General features: G+C 36.9%; 1 protein-coding gene across 1 annotated transcript in view; it reads left to right on the forward strand.

Annotated features, from left to right (window-relative positions):
- EHBP1 (EH domain binding protein 1) overlaps positions 1 to 16,342 on the forward strand; it is a 244,034-nt gene that overhangs the window by 108,174 nt on the left and 119,518 nt on the right. The window contains exon 8 of the mRNA XM_034657273.1: positions 149 to 338. Coding sequence (XP_034513164.1) covers positions 149 to 338 — 190 coding nt within the window. The remainder of the gene's footprint in view (positions 1 to 148; positions 339 to 16,342) is intronic.

Here is a 16,342-nt window from a genome sequence, read left to right on the forward strand (position 1 = left end):
GGGAGGAGCCTGATGTGGGGCTCAATCCCAGAACGCCGGGATCACACCCTGAGCCAAAGGCAGACGCTTAACGACTATGCCACCCAGGCGCCCCCAGGAATGAGCTATTTTTAGAGTAACATTTAACAATAATTCTTCTTTCATTTAGATCTAATCCTTTTTATGAACCCAAACCAACTCTTCCTCCAAATAATTTGGTGACTCCAATTCAAGAACTGGAAACTGAAAGGAGAGTGAAAAGAAAAGCTCCAGCCCCACCAGCCATCTCACCAAAGACAGGAGGAGTAAATGAAAACACAAGTATTTCTGCAGGAAGAGATCTCTCCACTTCTCCTAAGGTAGGAGTTTATTCGTAGTAAAAACACCTATCATATTTGATCTTTTCCCCCCATGAAATTTAATTCAAATTAAGAAAAGTCATTGTTTGCTATTTTTGATGATTTAAAAGTAAAATCCAAGTAAATCCCTTATACTGCAATGCAGTGTGTATGTTTGGGAGCCTGTAAATTTACAGAACAGTATGATTAGATTGTTCCAGATTTTTTAAATGCTGTTTTGAAGTAGAGGAAGAAAGACCTTGTAATTGTAGGGATGGTGCTTTAGAGAAAGGATACTCTAAAGCAGCTAGGTGTGAGGAACAGCTTGCACTGATACAGAGGAAGGAATAGGAATCATCCTTGGAGAAACATATGGGAAAGATTAAGGGCCAGTGCAGAGAAATGCTTTATTGAACAATTTCAATATTGTCATTTTGATTTATGTCTAAGTTAAAATTTTGGCCTTGTTGTCATTATTTTTAGAAGTTTTAATGCATAATATTTGGAAAGGTAAGAAACATTGTTGGCATAAGTCTAAAGCTTTCACATGATTTGGTTGCAAGTAGTATGATACCTTGTGTGTTTAAGGTAGAAATGTTGGATTTAGCAAGTTTTTTTAGGTAAGTAACTTTTGCCCGTCAGCTCATGGGTGTTTTGTTCATATTGCATTATTTAATTCTCACAGGTAGTCAAGGGAAAAATAAGGTGAATTTCAACTCAGTGGGATAAAGTAAAGGTCACAGGTCCCTTAGCCAGTAGAAACAGGTTTGGAACTGGTATTTTCATTAATTGTGTGATATCTAGGCCATACTCCACCTCAGGTGCCTGGGCTGCTGTTTTTCTCAAGGGACTGAAGTTCAGTAATTTCTCTTGGATTTTTTAGTTCATTCTTTGGTTTCTGTTAAATGCCAGAGTCCTGAAATTGTTTGTTTGCCTGTATTTTCATTGTTTTAGAGAGACAGTGAGGTCCCTGAGGTTTTCACTCTGCTATTCTAGAAGTCAATCTTCAGGTGTTTGTTTTTATATCAGGTATTTTTTAACCCTGTTACTCTAGGGGGAGAAACTGGGACTAAATTCCATCTTCTAATTGACTAGGGAAAGGTGGGAGTGGGGTCGCAACTCTAAATGAGAGCAACAAATGGTAGAAATTAAAGCAAAGGAGATGGCCAATTCCTATACCCATGAGGGAAAAAAAGACACAAGAATACCTAAACCCATCCCTTGTCTCTCAAATCTCTACTCCATTGTCTATTCCCTGCCCCATCCTCTCCTATAGTCCATCAGGAGTTTGAAGCTAATCAAGAAATCTTAATCTCTTTGTAGGGGAATGAAAAGGAATTTAACATTGCCTATTGTATGCCTTTGATCCATAGGACAACCTGAGTAATGCATACCATTATCTTCTTTTTATATATGAGAAACTGAACCTTAGTTAAGTAACTTGCTCAAAATGATAAAACTAGTAGTGACAATGCCTGCATTAAAATTCAGGTCCTTTGAGTCTAAAACACATACTTTTTCCACTGTACCATTCTATCTCTAAAGAGGTATTTCCAGTTCCAAGTTGGAACTCTAAACACGTTTATTCTATTGAAACATTGCTATACCTACCTGGTGATTAAGTTCTGCTATAGAGACATATAACATAGCTATTTTCTCCATTGTTTTGAGGATAGTGTTCCACTGCAAGTATATTGTGGAATAAATGATGTTTATAGGAAACTTCTCTTCTTATTACTCTCAGACACAGACAGTAGAAACACAGTCAGTCATAGCCACAGTAGCATATTCTGCTAATCTGGGAGTTAACTCAATTATGTAAAATACAACTATGAAAAATTAATTTTAAAAAAGATTGCTGATATATTATTAAGTAAAAAAATAAAATGTGTAATGTGTAATAGCTTCTGGATATATAAAATTTTATTTTAAAAAGCTTATTCACACATATATTCATACACACATAGACATCTACACTCATATACATTATGGAAGGAATTATAAGTAACTTAATAGTGGTTACCTTTGAGGAGAAGGATTTTGTTACGATACAGGCTATGCACAAGACTGAGGACGGCATTTCTTTTCCTCTTTAACCTTTCTGTATTGTTTGAACTTTTGAACCTTACACGTGTTTTACTTCCATTTTTGTTTGTTATACTAATTGAAGTTACTGAGTAATGAGATCATGGATGTTATTGTTGTGGTCACCTTCTGTACAAGGTACAAGATAACATTTTCTTAAAAAAGTTTAGCCTTCAGAATAGAGGAAGTCACTCTTAGGTTTGACAAGTGGTATTAAACTATTTGATGGTGGCCTGGGCTTTCATCAGGTACCTCGGTGTTCTGCTCTGAAGACCAGGTATAGAGGCTTAGCATTAGCAGCAGGACACTGGCTCCCCTGTTCCAATTCCACAGCAGAAATCCATATTCATTCAGTTTGTATGCTGAAATTCATGTAAGATTTCATTTTAAAAAATGGACCATTGCCAAACCAAAAAAAAATTGGAAACTACTAATGACACAACTATGTATGAGATAAGGAAGATTAGAATCAATAGCATACTGATAGCATACTGATCAATAGCATACTACTAATGACACAACTATGTATGAGATAAAGAAGATTAGAATCAATAGCATACTGACAATAATAAAAATGATAAATGGCAGCTGAGAAAGCACAGTAGTATGGGGCGTATTCATCATAGGAATAGATATATGTGGGTATGTATGTATGTGTGTATATTTGTATATGTATCTATTTTCTGGTAGTTCTTGAAGACTTTGCTGTATTAAAGCTCAGTAAAATAATTGACCATTTTGGTAACCTTGAGACAAAATGAAAAAGTCTTCTTGTGTATTGTATACCAGTTTCAGGAAGCAGGAAAGTGTGTTTTACATCAAAACATTTCCATTAAAATTATTAAAGAGTTTTAATGCTTTTAAGGTATGCTCCTGGCCAATTAGTTTCCTTATTTGTGAATTGAAAGGAGATAGTAGTTCAAATAAAGCTTTTGGGAAAAGCCAGGTTCACATTTCAGTCGACTAATAAAAGGATATCACACCACAGTTGTTTGGTGTAACAAAATACCAGACTGCACTGATAACTGACTGCACAAGCTGAAGAGTGTTCGGTGTCGTAAAATGACATGTACTCAGCCAGATGATTAATTTCCCCACCTGTCACCTGAAACTACTTATTTTTCAGAAAATTTATGAAAAAGAACTAAGAATTTAACAAAGTGATAATAAGCATGTACTTATATTGCAAATAAAATTCAAACTACCCCAAAGGCAGCTGATTCTTCAGTGTTGTAAATCTATGTAAACTCCACACTTCAGACCGTTGATTTCTGTATTTGTAAGGTGATAAAACCATAATACTTTATTTTTTAAAAGATTTTATTTATTTATTAGAGAAGAGCACAAGTAGGGGGAGGGGCAGAGAGAGAGGGAGAAGCAGACTCCCTAGCAGGGAGCTCTGCACAGGGCTCCATCCCAGGACCCTGGAATCACGACCTGAGCCGAAGGCAGATGCTTAACTGACTGAGCCACCCAGGTGCCCCCAAATCAGAATACTTTTAAAGACAACTTAGGAAAGAAGGCCAGAGTATAGAGAAGTAACCTGACATTAAATATATACAAGCATCCAATAAAATAAAATGGTAAGTTAGGCTCAGTAGTGGCTGACCATCCTTTACTAATTGTGACTATAAGTTAATAAATATATAACTCTGAATTCCTAGATATAATTCATGCAACATAGTATAAAATGCAATTCAAATTATGAGAGCAAGTTTAGGAACATAAACAACATTGTTGCTAGATATATCTGCTAAAGTATATTATTAAACATTATATACCGAATTCTATAAAAATCAGAACATATGAATAACCAACTATCAATGACAAGAAAGAATTAAAATAAATTAAACTTTCATTTTTGTGATAGCATAGAGAAGAGCCCCACTGCACATTTGATGATGAAATGACCCTGGTCAAGTGGAGAAGGGCTCCCTCAAAGATCCTAATTGGTGAAGCTCCAGTGGTTGACAGTGATAATACTATCCACTTGTTCTATCTCTAAAAGTGAAAACCCCATCCATATCTTAAGGCCCAGCTAAATAACTCAGGCCTCCACTTATATTGTTACCTCTTTCTGGAAAGTTCTGGCAAAGTCCTAAGGTTTACGCTTGTATGTTTTTGAACTTGAGTAGATTGCAGTAACTGTGGGAAGCCCAGGGTAAACCAAAGTCAGAATTACATACAGTAGTTCCCTTGATTGGTCCCAGCAACAAGTTCAAACCACAAGGCAAACACCTTTTTCAGCTTTTGCACATGAAGACCTCCTAGAAAGTTCCTTACCTCCATTTCTATCTGTAAAACTGCAGAATGATGCCTACAGGCCATTCATGCTAAAAAACAATGAGCCCACAATTAAACTGTTAATATCCTCATATGTACATTGAAAATATCTCAAACTTTCCAAGAAAAATAATAAAAAGCACAAAGATCAGAATTTAATTGAATGCAATGATAAATACACAGTTATTTTGTAAAATAAAAATGCCAAACTTCACCCAGTGACAGTGGGGTGTAGGGGGTGGGTAAGTTACCTATAAAATTTTTGCTTACTTGAATACCTTACTTAACCAGAATAAGTTGTTCCTCAATGATAAATGGCACACTCTTGTAGGTGTCACCTGTTCTGTTGGTTAGTGTTCTTGGTTATAACAAATAGAAACAGGCCATTTGGTTGAATTTCTTTTTTTTTTTTTTTTTCTTTTTTTACTTAAGCAAAAGGATAACTTGTTTTAAAGACCCAAGGAGATTTTACAGAACCCTAGGCAGAGAATATAACTGGGCCTCAGGAATCAGCAACAATTTTATCTCCCTCTCCCTCTGGAATGTCTTCAATCTGCCTTTACATTTTTAATGATAGTTTAGTCCAGCCTGTTTTCTTCCTGCAAAATAGTTTATGTTCTGGAATTCCCTGTCTCCCCCTACAAAGCTAACCTTCTTTCAGTGTGGCTGATTTTAGCTAAAGGTTAAGAAAAAATTACACTGAATCAAGTACTTTTTCTTAATATGTCCGTGGAGGCTACCAGAATTGTTATTTTTTAAGATCTTATTAATCAAATGAGTCTGTGGTTAATGGGATTTCAGTTGGAATTAGAATTATCTGCAAGCAATAGAAAGCCTCAAATGGCAGGGTTTTTTTGTTTTATGATTTTGTTTTTAAGCAATCTCAGGACCCAGTGTGGAGCTTGAACTCACAACCCTGAGATCAAGAGTCGCATGCTCCACTGATGAGCCAGTCAGGCGCCCCCCAAATGCCAGTTTAAGTAAAAGAAAAATTTATTTCTGTCTTTGAAAATGTTGAAGGTCCATTGCCAGTACAGTAACCTCACAAAGGCATCAGGGACCCAGTCTCCTATTTTTGCTGACCCACCATCCTTGGCATAGACTTCCAAGATAGCCATTTTGAGCCACAGCCAGTATACCCCATTCCAGTAAACAAGAAAAGGACAAAAAACAGTCACACCTACCTCTAGCAAGGGACATTAGAAAATAAATTTTTATTCTGGGGAGTTGTATTACCCAGCTAAAAATCAAGGGTTCTAGAACTGAGACGGAAGAGTAGAATGAATATTAGGGAACAGTTGGCAGGCTGTGTTGTAGAAGGCTATTAAAATGTGAGTTTTATAGTGGAGATGCAAATGAGCCCAAATCTTGATATCTGTTCTATGAGAATATCTGAATAATAACTGCTTAAAACAGTTATTTTTAAATGACATTTGCAAACCAATCATGGGCTTCAAAGGAAAATTATCAGAATATTTTGCAACTGAGCATGAAGAAGTCTAGGAATAGTACTACAATAGAATGCAAAAACAAAAACAAAACCCACAGACAAACAAACAAGAAACCCAAGCTAGCAAAAGTTAAATAGTATTTCCTTCAAAATCAGCTCACTACATTTATAGAATGATCTCTGAAAAGATATGGTAATTTTCAGAGCATAAATTAGTGGTGAGGATACTGAGAAACATTCCCCTTTTTTTGGCACCTGCAATATCAATTTGAAAATATATTGGACATAGATACTGTAGAGCCTGGACCAGAGTGAAGCAAAAGAGCCTTGTAGGACGCAGACTTTAAGTTAGCACTTGTCTCCTATTGAAGTAAGTGTAGATTTTACATCTGTACCACCCTAAGTGTGAATGCCTTCTTGAATCTCATGCTCCAAGGCACTGCCTTGCCTCACTCTAGTCCCAATCATGATGCACAGATGAGGCAAATTTGACAGACAAATGTGCGGTAGCTGTAACCCGTTTAAAGGGCTTTGCAAACTGGAAAAATGAGCAACCATAGAATCAAGAATGTCTCTAAGAATTTGCCTCTTGGGGTGCCTGGGTGACTCAGTCGGTTGAGCATCTGCCTTCGGTTCGAGTTGTATCTTGGGGTCCTGGAATCGAGCCCCACATCGGGCTCCCTGCTCAGCGGGGAGCCTGCTTCTCCCTTTCCCTGTGCCTGCACTCCCCCTGTTTGTGCCCCTCCCCCTGTCAAATAAATAAAATCTTAAAAAAAAAAAGAACTTGCCTCTTGATTTTTCTGACTGTATTTAATGGGACAGATAAAAATGCTAAATTCTGCTTAAAAACAAATGAACAAGGGCGCCTGAGTGTCTCAGTTGGTTTACTGGCTGGCTCTTGATTTTGGCTCAGGTCATGATCTTGGGGGTTCTGGGATCGAGCTCCACCTCGGGCTCCCCACACTCAGCAGGGAGTCAGCTTGAAGATTCTCTCTCTCTCCCTCTCCCCCCCTACGCTCTTTCTCTCTCTTTCCAATAAATAAATAAATCTTAAAAAAATAAAAATAAAAACAGACGAACAAACCATGATTAGAATGCTTGACTTTTGAAACAAATTTTGTATGATAATTATATGGGATTTTGAGAGGTTATTCTTTTATATCAATATATTCTGGAGTAACTGAATTAAAGTGCCTGTCACCGTTTTCCAACTGAGGATTGAATTGCCATTTTTTTCCTTATGGAGACAAAAGTGTTCCCACATAGGAAAAGAATCTGAATAAGATGTGTACTTTGAGGATACATGTGTACTTTGAGGATACATGTGTACTTTGAGGATAAATTACGTGTGTACTTTGAGGATAAAGAATGATTTACAAGTCTGGCTAATTTGCTAAATGCTTTGTAAAGTCTAAGCAGTTAGCAACAAATGGTAAAGTGAGTGTTATTGATATATATTGGCAGATCACTTTAGGGTACATTATTGAAAAATGTGAAGGAACCACCAATTACTTACCCTTTACTTCATGAAGAAGAGGAACATATCTATAGCGTTTGAACAGATTCATACAAACTATGACAGAGCCCTTCTCAGCTGCAAGTACTGGATAGGCTTTACTCTGTAGTAGTAAGAAACAGACAAAAACAAAAAATGAAAAGAACCACAACAGAGTGCATAGCAGGGCTAGGACTAGGGTGAAGCAAGAGAGGCAACTAGGGTGTAAAATTAAAAAGCCATTAACTCTTAAGGTTGTGTAAGTGCAAACTTGGCACTTGTTTAAAGTCAAGAGTTAGTGTCTCCTTCAGTTTTGGTAGTAGGTGCCTCGTTATTAAGGAGATACTTGCTCTCAGTGTCATGCATGAACCTAAAAATGAGTACCTCCTTAAATTTTGTGCAAAAAATTGGTGAAAAAGGGGGACCAGTCTTAATCATCAGAACAGATGACCTTTTGTAAAACAAACTTACCACAAAAACAAGTTTTTTTTTAAAAAACTTCTACTTCATATTTTTAGTGTGATTCAACTGGTCATTCCATTAATAAATGAAATAAGCAAGTAGTCACCAACGATAACTATCTGAGGCAAAACGTTAATCATGGGTGAATTTAGATAAAGAATATATGGGTTTTATTGTACTATATTTGCAACTTTTCTGTAGGTTTGAAATTTTTACCCCAAGATGGTGAAAGTAATAATTAGAGAATAGCAAAGAGCTCTTGGATATGAAAAGATGGAATTTAAAAAATTTTAGATAATATATGGCTGATAGTATATTGTAGAACATCAAATTAATGAATAAGAAGACAAACTTAAAAAATTCTTTGTAGAATTCAAGGTGAAAAGTAAAGAAATTAAAATTATGGGAAAGAAAGTAAAAATAAAGGCTAGAGTTAGGAAATTCACTACATTTATTGTAGGTGATATAGAGATGAGAACAAATGAGGAAAATAATTTATGAAAGAGAATTTATGTGAGCTAGTGAAAGACTTGAGTCTTTAGATTAAAAGAACTCACAAGTACCGGGCAAGATGAATGGAGTGAAACCCAAACTAGACATATCCTGATAGTACTTTTGAATTTCAAAGGCAGGTTACCTACAAAGGAAAGATTTTACCATCAGATGCTTTTGTAACATTAATTGCTAGAGACAGTGGAGCATGTTTACCTAATTAAAAAAGAATAAATATCTGCAGACAGGTGGAAGCATATCAGATATATAAAAATTTATGAATTTGTAATGATAATATCCGAATAGTTGATGGAGGTTGCTAGGTCACCAACTCATTATTATATACATTGATAAATAATGAAAAAGAGCCAAGTATTTATTCTGACTTTCCTTTATGAACTGTATTTCAAGATAATAGTTGATGAGGGAAAGTTCTTCCTGTGGGAGAATTCTAGCAATGAAATGCAGAAGGAATGATATCATTAGAAAATTCACCATTTCATAATCCCTAAGGAAATAATGGTTCTAGCAACAATCAGCATGGCTGCCAAAACCCTTGAGGAAAGGTTTTATAATGGATGAATGGATCAGGCTGACAATACTCAACTGTAGTGATCAATCTTAATATCCTTAAGAGTATGACAATTAGTCATTTTGTGCCGCCTGATATATTGCAATAGCAAATATACAGAACCACCTTTAAACTATTCTTGCCAAAGAATTAAACAGATCTAATCAAGCCACTTGTTGTAAATAACTATCAAGAAATATGGGGTGGAGGTGTATATGTAGAGGAATATGTGAAATGTACCATGAAGATGCAATCAGCCAAAACAGAGAATGTGGGAAATCTTCCAGGACAGATGACCCAATTCATTTAACAAATGAATAGCTTGGTCAAAGTGGAGAAGAGGAGAAATTATAGATCTTAAATTTGCTTATCGTTTAGAGATACATACTGGATTATTTACTATTGAAATAATAGAATTCTGCAATTTGCTTTAAAATACTCTGTAGAAGAAAAATGAGTGTGTAGGGGGCTGGTATTTGAAGGGAGTAACAAAACAAAATTGGAAAGAATGTTGATAACTTTTGAAGCTGAGTAGTGGTTACATGAGGGTTCATTATAATATTTGTTCTACCTTCAAAATTTTCCATTATAAAAAAAATAAAAACCTTAGATGATTGAGAAAGATGTAGTATAATTTTTTTTTAAGATTTTATTTATTTATTGGAAAGAGATAGAGACAGCGAGCGAGAGAGGGAACACAAGCAGGGGGAGTGGGCGAGGAAGAAGCAGGCTCACAGCAGAAGAGCCTGATGTGGGGCTCGATCCCATAAAGCCGTGATCACGCCCTGAGCCGAAGGCAGATGCTTAACCGCTGTGTGTGTGTGTGTGTGTGTGTGTGTGTGTGTAGTATAGTGGTGGTGAGCTGGACAGCAGAGATCACAACTGATCTGAGTTAAAGGATCATTGGAGTTCACTAAGTGAGCAAAGAGGAGAAGCGCATTTCAAAAGAAACAGATGGACAAAAGCATTGAAGTATGAAAGTGCCTAGTTCAAGGGACCATGAGCACTACTGGTGTGATTGTAAGTGGAATAGGTGAGAAGAGACCTGGACATAAAAATGGATTCAAGGGGTGCCTAGGTGGCTCAGTCAATTTAGTGGCCAGCTCTTGGTTTGGGCCCAGGTCATGATGTCGTGGTCATGAGATTGAGCCCTGCATTGGGCTCTGTGCTCAGTGTGAAGTCTGCTTCAGATTCTCTCTCCCTCTCCTCCCTCCAGTTCCCACGCTCTCTTTCACTCTCTCAAATAAATAAGTAAAAAATATTTTTGAGGCATGATTGGTAGAAATGTGGACTTTATTGTGTAGCCATTATGATATTAGTAGCAATCTCTTGAAACCAGGTACTCTGAAGTCAAGCTTTTATTTACTCTGAAGGAAATATCAAAAGTAGTCTTACAGGGTGTCTGGCTGGCTCAGTCGGTAGAGTGTGCTACTCTTGATCTCAGGGTTGTAAGTTCAAGTCCCTCGTTGGGAGTAGAGATTACTTAAAAAGAAGATCTTAAAAAAAAAAAAGAAAGAAAAAAGAAAAGAAAGTAGTCTTACCCTGATTCTTAGCTTCCTAACACCTCAAAAAGAAGGAAAGGCTTAATGATACTATTAAAAGGCTGTCATATTTTATATACTCAACTGCATGGATGAATCTCAAATGCATATGCTAAGTGGAAGAAAGTCAGACTAAAAAGGCTACATTCTGTATGATTTCACTTTTGTGGCACTTTAGAAAAGGCAAAACTGTAGAGACAGAAATTCATCAGTGATTGTTAGTAGGTAAGGGGATGCACAGGAATTTGGGGTTGGGTGGGGTGGAGTGGTGCTATATACATTTGTGGTGGAAGATGCACAACCTTATGCATTTGTCAAACTTAAAGAACTGCACTTTGAAAGGGTGAGTTTTACTGTGTGTGATGTCTATCTTAACAATAATAATCGTGATAATAATAGTAGTGGTTACAGAAGCAGAGTGAGTCCCTGAGCAAAAGAGCCATCCTGGAGCAGAAGTAATAGCATTTCCAGAGCAGCTTCTCTTAACATTTCTTCTTCATTGCTTTTACCCCCACTACCTTCCCTGTCTTCAGCTTCTGCTATTCACGGTGGCTTTTCACATTTTTACTTGAGGCCCTAGTGACCTCCCTTGATTGATCCCGGCTTTAGGATTGTAAGCAGAACCATTCCTCACTCAGTTGATTTCCAGGTTCAACCATGCACACCCTTAGTTTCTATTCCATAAAGGAAAGACATGACCAGATTTCAGTAAAATGAGAACTTTGAAGACAGTGTATGAAGAATAGAGACCAAAGGATAGGAATATACATAGGAGACTTTTATAATATAGCCCAGGCCAGAAATCATGAGAGTCTGAACCATTGAGCAAAGCAGTGAAGATGGAATGAAAGGATGAATAAACTGTAAAGTTAAAATTGACAAGACTAAAGAATAGGATCTGAGGGAGAAAAGGGAAGAATACTAATCAAGGATGATTCAGTGGTTTTTAGCTTAGGCAACTGGTTAGATTGCTCATTTCACTTAATCAGAAAATAATTATTGATTACTGAACTGTACACTTAAAAATGGTTAAGCTTGGGGGCGCCTGGGTGGCTCAGTTGTTAAGCGTCTGCCTTCAGCTCAGGGCGTGATCCTGGAGTCCTGGGGTCGAGCCCCACATCAGGCTCCTCCGCTAGAAGCCTGCTTCTTCCTCTCCCGCTCCCCCTGCTGGTGTTCCCTCTTTCGCTGGCTGTCTCTGTCAAATAAATAAAATCTTTAAAAAAAAAAAAAAAGGTTAAGCTTGGGAGTGCCTGGGTGGCTCAGTCAATTAAGCCTTTGGCTCAGGTAATGATCTCAGGGTCCTGGGACCGAGCCCCACATCGGGCTCCCTGCCCAGTGGGGTGTCTGCTTCTCCCTCTGCCCCTCCCCCTGCTCATGCTCTCTTTTTCTCTCAAATAAATAAATAAAATCTTTTAAAAAATTATTAACCATTTTTGGTGAATTTAATATTATCTTTTTTACCACAATTAAAAAATATATTTATGTTAAATGTATTTACTGAGTATCCACAGTGTGCCAGGCATTATGTTAGATAGTGGGTATAATAACAGACATGGTTTCTGCCTTCCAGAGGTACTACAAAGTGAACCCAGAAGTATATACATAAAAATCATGGTAAACACTTTAGAGAAAAGAACAGGGTACTTACAAGAGAGAATGACAGGAGACCTTTTAAAAGATCATAAGAAGACAACAGTTGGAAAAGTAGGAGAGAGGAAGAATTTTAGACAGCATGTACAAAGGCCCTGAAGCAAGAAATAACTTGCTATGTGTGAAGAACAGAAACAAGGCCCATGTAACTGGAATGTAGTGAACAGGGAGAGAGTGATGTTATACAAGTTTGGAGAGGTAGGTACTGCTTAGGTCATGAAGGATCTCATGGACCGTGGGAATGATTTTTGCATTAAACCCATGTGTGGTAGAAGGCCATTAAAGTTAGAATGTATGCATGTATGTGTGTGTTAAGAAAAGGGTGACATGATTTGTAACCTTACATTCTGCCTTACTTGTTGCTTTAATGAACTGTCCCTGCTTTTATCCAAAGACCACCCATCACCATGGGTATTAGACCCATCTGTCTGGTCTAGTCAAGGGCTTTGATCCTGATTTTACCCCCTCCCTTTTGCATCTGTATCTTACTCTATACCTGATCACCTCATTTAGCTTAGAAATAATCTACAACATAGCCCATCTTAAAAAAGAAACAAAACTTTCCAGATACCACGTCTCTTCAACTACTTTGCTATTTCTCTGCCTTCTACTGAAAAAGTTGTCTATATTTATCATTAGTTTTTTCAGTCTACTTCAAACAGGCTTTTCTTTCTACTTCTGTTCTTTGAAACCTCCCCAGTTAAGGGCACCTCCAGCTTGCCAAATCCAGGGGTCAATTTTAGTCCTTATCTTATTGATCCCTTCAGCATCATTTAATGTAGCTGATTACTCTTTCCTTTTAAAGTCTGTTAGTAGAATTGTTGTTATTATTATTATTGTTGTTATTATTGCCAGATAATATATTAATGTGGTTCAAAAATAAAAATAATATAAAAAGACGTACATTGGGAAGTCTTGGTACCACCCCGTCCCAGTTTACCATGCTATACCCTCTCCACCCCAGCTTTCTAAAGATGACCACTTCTATTAGCTTTTGTATTTTCTTCCAATGGTTTTTACACAGATACAAGCAAAACTAAATATTTATTTTTATTCTTCCTTTTCTTGCCTCAAAGGTAACATCCTATAAACACTGTTCTGCCCCTTAATTTTGCTCTTCTGGTTTAACGGTATCTCCTGGGAATCTTCTCATTTTAGTATAGGGGAGCTTCCTCATTCAGTTTTACATCTCTATTCCGTGGTGTTATTTCCCGTCTTTTGTTTATTTTAAGCAATGCTGTGATGAATGACTGCAGATTACTTTTTAATATGTTAGGTAAATTATCTGAAGTGAGCCAAAGGGTAAGTGTGTTTCTAATTTTGAAAGGCCTTCCAAAGGGGATATACCATTTTGCAATTAAATCTAACCCTGCGATTTAAAATACTATATAGTAATATATCCCAAATGTATCTCTAACGCTAACTTTTCCCCAATTTGTTGTCTGCTCAGTATCTTTCTCTCCTTGTGCAAAATTGAACTCTTCATTTTCCTCCCAAACTTACTTAATGCTGTATTTCATAAAATCTACAACTTTGCTAATCCCTTGAATTAGCCCCATTTTCCCCATCTCTCAATAAATAGCACTGCCAGTTGCTCAGGCAGAAAACTTAGGAGCCCATCTTTTCTCCTTTTCCTATACACCATCTATTGAACAGAACTTTATGTAGCAGAAATGTTCTATATCTGCACTAATGTATCCGCTAGCCACATGTGCACTTAAAATGCAGCTAGTATGACTAAAGAACTAATTTTTAAATTTTATTTAATTTTAAATAATTTATATACCCTTATGTGACTAGTGGTTACTGTATTGAACAATGCAGACTTTATACTCCAGCAATATGTCCTAGAAGTTCTGCTCTTCAAAATGTATTCTAAATCTGATTTCTTCTCACCATCTCCCCCACTCCACTGTGGCGTAGTCCTCCATCAGTTCTTTCCTGGACTACGTCAGTGGCCCTCCAACTTATCTTTCTGTTTCTACCTATATACCCTATCCAAAGTCCGTTTTCTACACAGTAGAAATCTTTTTTAAAGATTATTTATTAGAGAGAGAGAGAGTGCGTGCGCATGAGAGAGATAATGGGGGATGGGCAGAGAGAGAGAGGGAGAGAAACTCAAGCAGACTCCCTGCTGAGTGCAGAGCTTGATGTGAGGGGCTCCATCTCATGACCTAATCTGTAACCAAGAGTTGGGCACTCAACCGACTGAGCTACCGATGCACCCCCACAGTAGAAATCTTACAAAAATTGTTATTTCATATTTAGTTTATACAAAATAATATGTGAAATACATAGATAAGTTATGGATCCTAACAACAAAGTGAATACCATCCAGTGTTAAGAACTGAAACGTTGCTAATGATGTCAAATCTACTGGTAATGCTTCTGCCCTATCCTTCTGCCTGTATTTTACCTCTCCTCCCAAACACACAGCTGCTAACCATTCTATTATATTTATGAACCCCTAAACAATGTTTATTTCAAGCTTTACAAAAATGGCATTATCCTCTATACTTAAACATATGTGTTTGATTTTCCTTGTTTTCAGTCTGCACAAATGCATTATCCTTTCAATAGACTTCTCTATTTACTCAATATTATGCTTCTAAGACTTACACATGTTGTTATCTACAGCTGTAGTTTATTCATTTTCATTGCTATATAATCCATTCCATGGAGCTTACCATGATTTATCCATTCTCTTAATGATAGAGGTAAGAATTTCCCCCCACACTTCAGCCATTAGGAATGATATTGCTGTGAATATTCTTTGTATCTCTTGGTATAGAGGTTTTCTTGGGGTAATGGTACTCAATGTTAGCTGGGAAATTAAAAAAAAATATCAATGCTTGGACCCTATGCCACACCAGGAACTTAGAATCTTTAGAAGTGGGGTTGGACATTAGTGTTGTTTTATTTTTTTAATTGTCCAGATGATTTTAAAGGTTAGTAAGGATTAAAAATACCTTTAACCAGTGTTAAAGGTATTCCTAAGAATGGAGTTTCTTGGTTGTAGGAGTATGTCAATTTAAAAAACGATTTATTTACTTACCATAAAAGATAACCCACACAGAGATATATACTCGAAACAAAAAAATTTTTCTGTCGTTGGAAAACCCGTGTCTTTCACAAGAGCTCAGTGTTCATTCCTTAGGTTTTCCTTTATATGAAAAAAATTTTGTGCCCAGCAGTTCAATGAAAATTTATATTTTATGCAGGATCTGGTTATTTTGCAATGTAAATTCTCCAGAGTATTTTTTAGAACTGGAAGTCTCACTAGGATGATCTTTTAAAATCATTAATCAGATTATGTCACTACCTTGTTCAAAACCCACCAATGGCCTCCCATTGCAAAATAAAATTTCCATGGCCTATAAGGCCCTATCTCATCTGGTTTTTGTCTTTATCTCCAACCTTCTTGACTACCACCCAGTGCCTTTTTTATTCAGTCAGAGGCATGCTGGTCTTCTGGTCCTCAAGCATGGCCAATTCATTATGGTCTCAGGATCTTTAAATTTTTTTTCAATCTGTCTGGAACATTATTTCCCAGATTTTCTCATGACTCATTTCCTCATTTCATTCAGATCTCTTTTCAATGTCACCTCTTTAAAAGAGGCCTTCCCTGACTACCCTATATAAACCACCCCCCTTTTTTAAATTGCTATCTTCTTACCTATATACTTTATTAGTTTATCATTTTTTTTTCCTGACTACTCTCTGAGCTCCATGAGATCATGGACTTCTTCATTTCTGTGTCCTTAGAACCTAGCATGGGTTCTTATTAGCATGTAGTAGGTGCTCAATAAATGTTTGTTGGGTAGGTGGATGAATGACCTTTTGAATGAATGGAAGGAAGGAAGGAAGGAAAGAAGGGAGGGAGAAAGGAAAGCAATCCTGGTTCTGCCTTCAGTAGAGAAAGAGAGTACAAGAATAATGTTTGTATTTAAGAAAATGAATTCAGTTTTATATAGTTTTAGCTCCTCCTCCCATCCT

Source organism: Ailuropoda melanoleuca, chromosome 4 (assembly GCF_002007445.2).
Source record: "Ailuropoda melanoleuca isolate Jingjing chromosome 4, ASM200744v2, whole genome shotgun sequence".
NCBI classification, from domain to species: domain Eukaryota; kingdom Metazoa; phylum Chordata; class Mammalia; order Carnivora; family Ursidae; genus Ailuropoda; species Ailuropoda melanoleuca.